General features: G+C 53.7%; 2 protein-coding genes across 2 annotated transcripts; one reads left to right on the forward strand and one right to left on the reverse strand.

Moving 5' to 3' along the window:
* Window positions 1-45: 45 nt before the first annotated feature.
* BBA_00810 (Carbohydrate/purine kinase) lies at window positions 46-1,623 on the forward strand (the record flags this gene model as incomplete). Its single annotated transcript, XM_008595907.1, has 6 exons — window positions 46-114; window positions 189-635; window positions 773-931; window positions 1,020-1,075; window positions 1,161-1,274; window positions 1,419-1,623. The coding sequence occupies 6 exons, from the start codon at window positions 46-48 to the stop codon at window positions 1,621-1,623; spliced, it is 1,050 nt and encodes a 349-aa protein (XP_008594129.1).
* Window positions 1,624-4,770: 3,147 nt separating this feature from the next.
* Window positions 4,771-5,203, reverse strand: BBA_00811 (uncharacterized protein; the record flags this gene model as incomplete). Its single annotated transcript, XM_008595908.1, has 2 exons — window positions 4,771-4,951; window positions 5,127-5,203. 2 exons carry the CDS (start codon window positions 5,201-5,203, stop codon window positions 4,771-4,773), a joined length of 258 nt encoding a protein of 85 aa, XP_008594130.1.
* Between the last annotated feature and the right edge of the window lie 6,441 nt (window positions 5,204-11,644).

The following is an 11,644-nucleotide window of genomic DNA, read 5'->3' on the forward strand; positions in this document are numbered from 1 at the left end:
GACCTTAAGAAAACGGCGCTCTGATACCGCTCTGATACGGCGAACATGGACATCGTAATGGTAGGGGCCTGCTACCTGGACACCATTCTCACGCAAGTACCCTTGCCGCCATACGTACGACGCTCTCTGATTACTCCAACGCTAATTCATTGTCTTTGCACCTCAGTGTGCCACACTACCCAGAAGAGGACACAAAGCTGCGAGCCTCTAATCTGGAAATAAGACGCGGTGGAAACTGCGCAAACACGCTAGAAGTGCTTCAGCAACTGAATGATGTGCGTCCCGCCGACGCCTCCGCTCGCGGCGCCAACAGAGACGTCCCGGATGACGACCCCTCGCGACCGGACGAGACGGCCAAGAACCGCCTTTACCTGCTCGCATGTTTGCCAAAGCAGGACAGCCCAGCGACAAGGCAAGTGATGCAGTCGTTTGGCAATGGCACGCCCATTAGCTTCAAGCACTGCCTCTACCGCGCGGACGCGGCCGAGGCGGCGAGCAGCTACATTATCCGGAGCAGCAAGACGGGCAGCCGCACGCTCGTCAACTACAACGCGCTCGAGGAAATGACAGTCGCCGAGTTTGAGGCCGTCGCGCGCGATTTCCAAGCAGAGGGCCAATCTTGGTGGCACTTTGAGGTAAGCGACAACATTCGCTCATATATGTATTAGCATCATCAAAGGGCGAAATTATTGCCAGCCCCAATGATGTAGACCTGCAATCCTCATGGCAGTGGGAACAGAATCGGCTCATATTCGAGTCATGCAAAATCTAGGGTCGCATACCGGAAACCACGCTCGAATGCATTCGGATATTACGCCGCATTCTCCCTGGATCCAAAATCAGCGTCGAAGTCGAGAAGCCGGGGCGACAAGGGCTGCGTGCGCTGGCCGCCGAAGCAGACGTTGTCTTTTACTCGAAAGTCTGGGCAGAGGTAGGTTGCGAGGAGAGACGAGCAATCAGACGGCAACGCACCCCCTTTGCCGGACTGCTCATGCTGATTTGGGCTTTGTGAACAACAGGATCGCGGGTATAATTCGGCAATGGACTGTCTCACGGCCGAGCCCGCAGGACAAGCGTGCGTTCCGTGCTCTTCATGTTTTTAATTCCCCTTGCAACGGCTCCCTGCTATTTGAAAATCTAACCATGTGGCCAATTAATAGATCCCTGTCCGTGTGCCCTTGGGGAGCTGGGGGGGCCTATGCAATGTCTCACTTATCGGGGGACCAGATTCACTGCCCTATCGAGCAACAGCCTGACGAAATTACCGTCGTAGAGTATGTCTCTCTTTTCGTTTCTTCCCGTTTTGCCTTGCCCCCCACCGATTTCCGGATATGTCTGTCATGAGAGATTGGAAGAAATTTAGAAGGGGACTACGAGAATGAGACAAGGAAACTAACGTGGACCGACAAAACAACTAGCTCCGTGGGAGCGGGAGACACATTCATTGCCGGAATGCTCTACGGCCTCACTACAGGTGGTTACGAGAATACGCCCTGGGATGCGCGTCGCTGCGTGCGCTTCGCTGTCGACTTGGCTACGCTCAAAGTTCAGCGCGAAGGCTTCGCCGGGTTGGGCCACGACGTGATACAAACCCAGAAGCGCTGCCCTGTGACGACGGCGTGATTTCGGGGGCGTAGCCGTACATACCCAGCAGAAGCAAAACAAAACACACCCCGTGCCATCACACACAGCATGGATGGTTCTACATACATGCACAACTGTCCGATACCCGACTGCTGGTTAGCGAACTGCGCGCCCATTCTGGTTTGTGCTGATGCGTCTCATATTCTCCACCGCACCTCTTCATCTCAGGAGGTGTCGAGATATGAGGATGGCTGGTGGGTGTCCTTTGATAAATACGGAAAGAAACAGCCGAAAAGTCTCTTTTTGCGCAGGCCCAAAATCCGAGACACTCGAGTCGCGATCCCGTTATTAGACAGTATTGATGGAATTGGAGCTTGTGCGCTTGTGAAGCTCGAGGGCGGTGAAACAACCAAGGAGTTTTGAAGCACTAATAAAATAAGTTAAAAGCAAAAAGTTCTTGTTCGATACGGTGCAGTGTGAGTGGCAGCCATTGTGGGCTTGGCTTCAACTCGATGACTCACTGATCTCAGTGTCAGGTAGGCAGGAATAACCTAGTATCAGTATGCTTGCATGCCAGTCGCCATGTATGTTTGAGCGCCACATGCTAACCAAGTACCCCGAGTTTTCTGAGCCGGCGGCTCGCTGTTGACCATGTTCTTCTGAATTTGATGCAAAAGACCGAAGCCCTGCGACCATGCGGCTTACACTACAAAAGAGCTGGCCCGTTTTGCTAGTGGTGGTGGTGCGACGCGACGAGAAACAAAAAAAAAACACCATCTGTGCTCCCCGACCAGAAGAAATTCGCATCTTGCTTTTTGTCACGACTGTGGTGGTAGCGAGGTTGTGCCCTGCAAGGGCCGCAGCAAAAGCTGTTTGGCTGTGGTGCTGTCGCTTCTTGTCACCTGAACGTGGCGTCGCGACAAAGCAAAATTGGGCAAAACGGGCGGCAACAGATGGCTGCACATGCAAATGAGAGAGAGAGAAAAAAGTGACATGTCAATCATGTACAGTGCCTACCTACATGCGATTCCGAACAGCAAAGTAAGGCGATTTGATTTGCTCACAATCACTCGGGCTACCTCGAATGCACTGCAGCCAGAGCTGAGTTGCAGCAGCCTGAAAACATGGCCGACATGGTAAGTAACGGCTTGGTGACTTGTTAACCAGGTGCCAGCGAAACGCTTTCTGGGCCTTCTCGAATAGGTGTGGTTCCGCGGATATTACCTTCCCACCAGGCCCAAGGAACTCGGGTTAGCTGCAGAGAAAAGGGAGGTTGTCTTCCGCCTCGATTATAACGGCTTGCCGGGCGGGAACCGCGCGATCTAGCACCAGTATATGTGCGCGGAGAAAGGGAGCGTTGGCATAAATTGTCCTGCATCTCGGTACAACCAAGGCGCCAAACTGGTTGCATGGCGGCCCCCAATTCAATGACGAGAGGGGGTCTGCTGTCGGCTCGTTGAATATAGAAACACTCAAACACTCCCACCTCGAACAGATTTGCGGCCAAACCTCGACCCGGTGTCTCACCTCGTCCCTTCTATTGAGGTGCTTACACAGGCGAGTGGCGAGAAGAGCTGCGGCGGCAGCAGCAGCAGCAGCAGCAGCAGCAGCAGAGTTGCGAACTTGCGACCCTGTCACCTGTCCCCTGGCGCGATGCTTCAAGTCCCAAATTAAAACCCTTTTGAGGCTGTCCCGTTCTTAGGCATGCTTTGTTATGCCCGTGTCTTCTGGATCGTCGCGTAGAGGGGCGTGTGCTGTTTCTCGCTAGTTTCCTCCCAACATTGCGCCGCCTGCAGCTCAATCAAGGCGGGCAAAAGCACCTCATTGCTTTGTGGTGCCTGGCGCTGATCAGTGTGAGAATATGGCCCGGCAGGATCCTGTGCCGTCTGGCGAATACGGAGGACGTGCACACTTTATCGCCCGCATGAGCACTGTTCCCCTGCGACGGTTGTTGGCCCTTCAATTGTGCAAGGTAAATGACGGTGACGAGTCCGGTGGTGCATATTTGCCAACTATCCCACACACCCACTGAGTTGAAATGACAGAGCTGGGCAAACTGGGCTGCCTGCGCTCGCCAAGGACAATGTCCAGCGACCAAGCTTGAAATTGTTACACAGGCCTGGCCGATCCATCATGCGCCCCAGTAAGGGGAGGGAGGCAAGATGCGGAATGATGAGTAGCATTCCTCGTCAGGTGTAACGATGCTGTTGGCGATTCACATTACGTCGGGTGCCTTTCTTATATCAGTGTGGGTAATAAAGATGCTACAAGGATGGTCTGCTGCAAGTCCCTCACCATGGGACTGGCGCTGAGAAAGAGGCATTATTAGCATCAGCACGCTCTCGATATATGTAGCCTCCACGCTGTACGGATAGTTTCGAGCATCCCCAGGGAGTTTGGTTGCAAAGAACATTTCGCATATGAGCACTGGCAATCTGCGCCCGTGACAAGAGGAAGGGTTGAGGGAGAGGTTGCCGGTTTGCACATGTCACGGGACAGGTTGCCGCACCCAGACGGTCGACGCAGGTGCTTTGAAGTTAGCATCGCTGTTCAAGTCGCCCGGTCACTAGGTCCCGGTGATGCCGTCCCTGCCGCAAGATTTCTCTCCATCGAAGCGGGATGCCAATGACAGTATTACATTGCGTAACGGCAAGAGTTCGAGGACAGGGCCCCTCCTCCAGGGAATGTAGGTTTTTTTTTAACAGCTGCGCTGGGGCGAGCGAAAAAGACGTGTCAGGGAGGGCCACACCCAGCTACGAAATTGTTAGCATGGACAGGGTTGGTTTGGGCGAGAGTTCAGCCTCAGCTTCTAAGTTAGCAGACGGTGAGCAGCGGCATTAGAAACTCAACTAGCGCTCTTTTCCGTGGGACCAAGGAGAAAATTTCCAACTGTCAGCCGATGGCCAGACGAGACCCGGACGGGGGCGAGCAAGATGGAGAACCTGACGGAGGTGCCATCGGAGGAGCCGCTACCGCTCATGTGGACCCTGTACCGACGGGGGATCGTCCGTGACCCGGACATGGCTGGCGCAGTGGGAACGCATGGGTAGGCGTAGGCTCCTGGTCGTCATAACTTATTCTCAACTGGGCAGGTCCCTGAAGGAGAACAGAAGGGTGGTGTCGAACAAGAGGCATGATGTGGGCTCCGTCAAGATGCAACGCAGTGAGCATCCTGCGCATATAGATTTAGTCTCTGTTTTCTTCTTTGCGCAGCTCCTGCAGCGTCTGGGAGGCTTTTGCTCTGAATTGCCGTGCCATCGTCAGCTGGGAACCAGAGGGATCGTATTGGTACCAGTCATCACCGGTGGCCGCCGACAACATGAAGCACAGCTGGCAAACGACGGATGAGAAGGCGGCTCTGGTGTTGCTGCAGCCATGTAGTACTGTGGCGGCGTGAACTTTGCTTGTTAGGGCGAGCCATGCAACTCGGCTGTGCAAAGAATGCGGGTGACGAAATAAGGCGCCCATGGGGCTTTGAGTTTCCTACCGAGACTCATGGGTTTCGGCTGTCAAGCATGCATCCAACACTGCGGTAAGAATACCTTGCTTGGCCTCTGCTGTTGGTGGCAGAACGCACGGTATTGCGCTTCCGGTTGCCAGGTATGGCCACCATGAGCATGACGGCAGTTTTCCGAATCACTGAGGCACGTCACAATATATCAGGCTTTACTTCAGCCTTGGCACTATGGGCAAGCCACGCTGCTAACCATCATTGATGCCTTCACCCCCCGCCGGTTTCGGTACGCATGCTGAGCAGATCTATCGAGGGTCAGGTGGCTCCTGACCAAGAGAGAAACTTAGCTTATTAGCTAGCATGCAATACTGTAATGCCAACAGAGTGCATGACGAGTCACGAAGCTAATTAGTTCTACCGTACGGGAGCAGCGGAACGTCGAGATTTTTTTTTTAGCCGAGTCGGGGTAGAAGGGGGCGTGTGGGGGCAGGGCGTATCAGTAAAAATACAAGGCGAGCCCAGGAGGCCGGGATTACTACCAAGTAGTATGGGCATGGGGCTGCTATCACACTCCCAGGCTTGTGGTGCTTGGTGGCGTCGAAAGCCGCTGTGAGCCCGTCTCTGGCCTAGGCGTAGGAAAAGAGATTGAGAAAAAAGTGAGCCGCCTCCGTGTGGCAGCATTTGGGCGACTTGACCACGGTGAGCGGCCCAACCAAAAGAAAAACGAGGACTGAAACGTACAAAAAGACATGCTACCCGAGAGGGCAGCCGAGAGGGAGCAGGTGGATGGATGGTCTCACTGCGTCCCGTGGTGACGAGATGTGTTGGAGGGCCATGGGCCATCCATATCTCGTTACGCATCAAACAGGATCTCACTCCACTCGCCGTCAATAATAATGCCGAAGAAAAAAGAACAATAGCTGGCGAGCCATGAAACCTTACCTGTACATTGGCAACAGGTCTGGGGACTCTGGCTGCCAAGCACTGTTCCCTGACAGACGGATAGAGGTTGGCTAGAGTTGGCCCCAGTGTGTAACGTTATGCAAATGTCACTGCTCAATAGCCGAGAAGATGCGCGTGTGTAAATAGATTCTACACAACGAAAAGAGAGCACAGGCGATGTTGTTGCCTCCTCGTAGGCCTTGCCTTTGCGGCGCGCCACAGAATGAGCCCACGTCGTACATCTATTGCTGGTTGAATGCCAGTGCGAGGCTTGCCTCCACACTCGCGGGATTATCTAGGCAGCCCGCAAGGGGACCTACTGGCACATCACAACAATTGCTCAGTCTCCATCATGTCCACCCGTTGCTGCAGAACTGTGGTTGTGTATATTTAGGCCACTCCCACACGTTTTCGCACGACCAGGGGTTTGTCGTAGGATGGGGGCGTGCCAGCGGCTACAAGCATCGAGTAGCTGCTCAACTCAGTATTGTTCTGGCCAAAAGATGGCGGAGTGGAGCCAGGGAGGGAATAAAGGAAAATAAAGAGCAGGGTCAATCGTCAAAGAAACGGGAAGCAAGTCACCTTTCCAAACCTTTCCAAATGGAGGCACACATACCAGTACGGCGTGCAGGGCCGCAGATGCGGAAAGAGCATCGCCGTTGTTTGCATCTTGACTTGGTTCTGACTCAGTATACGCACCGGTACCACGGGCCTAACTGTCCCAAACAGTTGCCTTTTTTAGCTTTGGTAAAGTTGCGAGGTCCTTGGTATTACAGGGTGTTAGCTTCATTTCGTGAGAGCAGAAAAGACATGCGCCCCAAACAGAATAGAGAAGCCTTACAAGGGGACAAGTCTTGTTTTCTTTGCCCAGCCCCCGTTTGGCTCGGGCACTCACATGCATGCTGCCTGCTCACGGGGCAGTCCAAACTTAGATATGGAACACGTTCATCTCGATTTGTGTTGCAGTTGCAGCACCGAATTTGCACGTCCGTCAGCCACGAGGCGCACTTCCGCAACCGTAATGACATGGTCTCCCTGGGTTTGCGCATTCATGGCAGAGCACAACGGCATTGCCGTTTTTATGGTCCTGCCTGTGTCATGGCACGGGGCAGGCGTGAGGTTGCCGTGTCCGCAGCGCCGCCAAGCACGCGAAGTGCCCATCATTGTGCAGCGATGGCCCCAAAGCTAAAACGGGATGCCGACCGACAGTCTTTTAGCAGAAGCTCCTGTAACTGGCTAGGTCCGGCCATGGCTGCTTACCAGAACTTTGGAGTTGTTTGAGCCCCTCAGTAAGGAGTAGCGTGTCCAATATTGCAGGGCACGGCTTTCGGTGTCCCATGGGTCAGGCTACGGCGTGGCCTCGTATGGCATGAGTTGGATGGCTCTCGTTCGTCTCATTTGTTGGCGACTGCATGCTGGGAAGGGACGCACACACACATTCCGTGCCCACCGCAGAACCACGCCTTCCAAAGGGCGCATAATGAGCGGCGAAATAGTGACTTCGTAAGTGACGAGCAGGGGCCTGGTCGAGAAGCTTTGCAGAGAGCGCAGCCCACCAAAGCCAGCCATATTTTGCGTCGCCCCGCTGGAGACAGAGCAGGACGTTGACGGTGGGCTTTTCGCGGTGGCGGAGTCTAGAGGCTAGCGTCGCTTGAGCAATTCGAACAGTCAAGTTCTAGTTATTGCAACGAGACACGAGTTATTAACGAGTTGTGAGTGGTATTCGTCGTGCTGAACTGAACCATCCACCTCCACCTCTGACCGCCCCTGCCTTTCGCCCCTCCTTTTCGTCAGTATGGAGGATTTGCTGTAGGTAACTCTGGATCGCCGAAACCTGCCATTTTCCGTCCGTTTGCTCGACCGGGGATGCTACAGAGCGCACTTGGTGTCCGTCACGAGGAGTGACCACAGCGCCACCTACCGAACGCAGCATCACAATCCGGGGAGGGAGTGCGCCGGGGTGTAGGCATCATCGCGGACTGACCCGACTTGCATTGCGCGCCGTTTGGAGGGCGTGATGTGCTTCTGTCGTGGGAGGGCCGTCGCAAGACGCCTTGATGTCGGCTATTGTCAGCTCCCGTGAAGGAATCCAATGTTGAAGGGCTCCAATGTTTCGAAGTGAGGGTCCGCCTGACATATTTAACTATTACCACTGTAATCTGATTCAAGGCGCCGTAGCACAAATCGGTTTGAGCGCCTAGGATGGGTTCGAGAGAATGGGAAATGTTGAGACCAGCGGGTGGTGACACGGGCTAACGTCGCCACCAACCTATATCACGGCTAACATATCTTCACGAGCTCCTTGCCTGTCGGACATATTATTATTTTCTAGACAGAGCTCTCTGTAGCGCTGTGTGCTCGGATGGATGAAACCAGACGAGTGACAAGCCACATGTGCTGCACTCGAGGCGAATGGGACTTGATGGAGTAACAATTGCCGTAGGTTGAGCGTTGATATGCAGTTTGGTGATGCAACTCGTGTGTTGGTGTTGAAAGCTTGGACGCAGTGCTGTGAAGCATGCAACAAACGAGAAATGAGTAGGTACTAATCCGTACTGGTAGATGTGAAGGTGCTTCGCAGGGATTTTCACGCCGCGTTGTTCCGCCGCGGCGGGGCTCCGCTTCCGCTGGAAGAGGGGATCTGGTTGGCTGGCCGTCGCCGCGGGCTGAAAGTGCAAACGCGTCACGTTGGGAAAAAATCAAGAAGAGGAAAATAAATTAAATCTAGCCACTAATAATAACGGAGGAAACCTTGGACGAATAATTAGTTATCTTCTTGTATAGGAATAAAGTTCCAATATGGTAAAAGATGGGCAGCAGAGTCTAGCATGCTGGTGGCGGTAGGTGGATTTAGCATGTTCTAGCTGTGGGTGGTGGGCGCTGTAATGCTGCAGCGTGCCCTGTAGGTAGGTACCACCACTCAAAGCAGGGCGAGACCGAGACCGTCAAAGAGTTCGCCAGAAGCAGCACACCATCGTGTGGGTGTGCCTTTGCGGTCAGGCAGCAGGCAAAGTAATACCGAGCTGTTCATGCTGTGATTTGGCTGTGACAGCGTGTTGCTACCAGTAATCGCCATTGTCTTGGAGAGCGAGGAAATGCCGAAGCCCTGAGCTCGACTGCCTGAAGCCCAAAGGCACAGCTGGACACGGGCTGCGGTAGGCGGTGGATGCGTGGAGCCAACTGGACGCAACGCCGCCAAGCACTTGACAGCCGGCAATACCTCGCTAATAAAGGGACCTCTTACAAGGAGGAGAAGGTTGTACTTACCTACTCAGGCCCGCGGGTGACAAAAAACATCGCCGATGGACTCTGAATATTCCATAAGGTACACCACGTATAGAATAAGATAATTAAAAAGAAAAAGAGGAATTAGTCCTCTAATACCATCTATAATTCTTAGTATTTTAAAAATATTTATTTTGAACGGATTTAGCTGACAAGAGCGAATCTTAGCCGGGCAGGGCGGCGATGTTTTTTGTCACCCGCGTGTCAGGTAGTTGCAAACTTGAGCAAAGCGTGCCACCTGCAAACTAGCCGCTTCTTCAAGCTCAGCCGCCCTGGTCTGGAATCGCCTGTAGTTGAGAAAGAGATGGCGAATAGTGCACACACTCTCGGACACGTAAGCCATCCAGCATCCTCATGACTGATCCCGACATGATCATGTTTGACGCCCGTCGTGCGCATGCAGCAACACTGCAGGCAGAGCAAAACTCTGCTCGTGTCGCCACACTGTGGAACGGACATTGCCAACATTGCGTGAGTCTTGCACTTGATGCTTCTCCATAATATTGAACTAGACCTCAGATATCGCTTTGCTCATTGCACCGCATCACCGTCGTTCGTCCCTACGTGCTTAGTCCTGTCAGCGTCGGTCAGAACAAGCGAGAACCCTCAGCCCAAGAGCACAGTTGCACGGAGCAAATCTCACGAGTGGCAGTGGCGACGTTGATGAGATCGGCTTCATTTTACAACCCTCAACTGACATGCCGCTTGCCCTTGTTTTGCTACGTCAACGCCCAGCACGCCCTCCTAGGTGAAAATCTAGGCTGTGGGGAGCCATGTCTTTTCAAGGGTGCGACTAGTCAAGCCCGGTGAATGGGCGAGCAACCGGCGGGTTCAATCAACCTCAAGCCGAAAAGAAGAGCAAGAGGGAAAAAGTGATGTGCATACTGGTACCTCCGAACAACGCATACGAATAGACATCATACATGTCGGTGGCCCTGCGACAATGGCCGTACCCCTCTCCACATCATCCGCTCCCAGTCCAAGACAGGCATTGATGGAGCTGGAAACTCCCCACTCACAAGCCTTGTTGCGTTTGAATCCCAAGAAACTTCGACGAGGTCTGGGCTCACGCCCACCGACATCCACGCCACCCTCCAGATTAGGCCCTCTTGCCTCCTGTCCGCAGCATGCGAATGGCTGATGTACCGTCTGCGTCACCACTAAGTCGACACCACAGCGTGTCCCCAGCAACACCCTTCCGTATCCCTTCCATCAGCCCATCGGGCAAGAGCATATTTACATTTTATTTTATCTTACTCCTTTCCGTCATTGCCCCAGCTGCCTCTGGCGGTTCAAGCGGGGTCGGTTTGGCTGGTGCTGGGTTGTCCTACCCGTACCAGTAGTTTTTTTTTTTTTAACCAAGCTACTGGACTTGGTTCTTGCCGCTAACTCGCTCGCTACTGAAACAGCAATATTCTGTTGTCATTGATTGTCGGACGTGTCCCGTCCGCATCGCAAACTGTGTGCAGGCCGCAAAAACGCAGATCAGTCACAGGCGCTCGCTCGTCTCTGGCATTCCCGACATCCACAGCAAACATTAATCAAGAGCCGTGTTTACTGGCTGTGGCAGCCAGCCCGTCATGACCACCCCAACTCCTACTCTAGAGTTCAAGATCGATATCCGTACTCCGTACTTGACGGGCATTCGCCAGGAAAGCGGAACTAGTAGGTGGTTGGAGCGTCACGATAAAATTTCTGGTGATGAGAGAGGAGCATTCTTGACAGCATGTCCATGTGCATGTCCATGGTCCCATGCGGGACTGAGTCGCACAGCGCAAATGCACCGTCAAGACGGAGCACGATGCCGCTTGGAGCCTGCGCGGCTGTGTTAACGTCCTGATGCAAAGTCAGCTAAAAACGAAGTAAAAAAGTGATGAAAGCTCCACAAGGTCGCCCACACTTTTTGACGACACGCCATCGACATGGCTGGGACTCGGCTGGCGCTGCACTATTGTTGCCCCCCCCCCCCCCCCCGCCAGCCAGGTTGCTAGGGTGCTGGGCTAGGGTATTGGCGCCGCTCAGATGGAAGCTAGGTATGTCTTCTCCATCCCTTCTGCTCTTCTGCTGGCTGTGATGCATCAAACAGGTCTTTGCACCTGGAATCCATCTGATGAGACACCCCTTGCGCCTGCCCCGTATGGAACCACACCTCTTTTTCATCATCTTTTTCATCAGAGCCCACATCCAGCCATACTAGGCAGGCATGGACACCAATCCTTGGCCTTTTGGGAGGGGCGGCTCGGAAGACCTGCCCACTACATGCGATACAAGCTGGAGCAGAAACGTTGAGCCACCAAAATGATAGCAAAGGGCGAGAGCCCGAGCCCAGGATGCTGAGGCAAATCTAAAAAACAAACGACCCTGCCGTGCAAGTATACT

This window comes from Beauveria bassiana (assembly GCF_000280675.1).
Source record: "Beauveria bassiana ARSEF 2860 unplaced genomic scaffold BBA_S00002, whole genome shotgun sequence".
Classification (NCBI taxonomy): Eukaryota; Fungi; Ascomycota; class Sordariomycetes; order Hypocreales; family Cordycipitaceae; genus Beauveria; species Beauveria bassiana.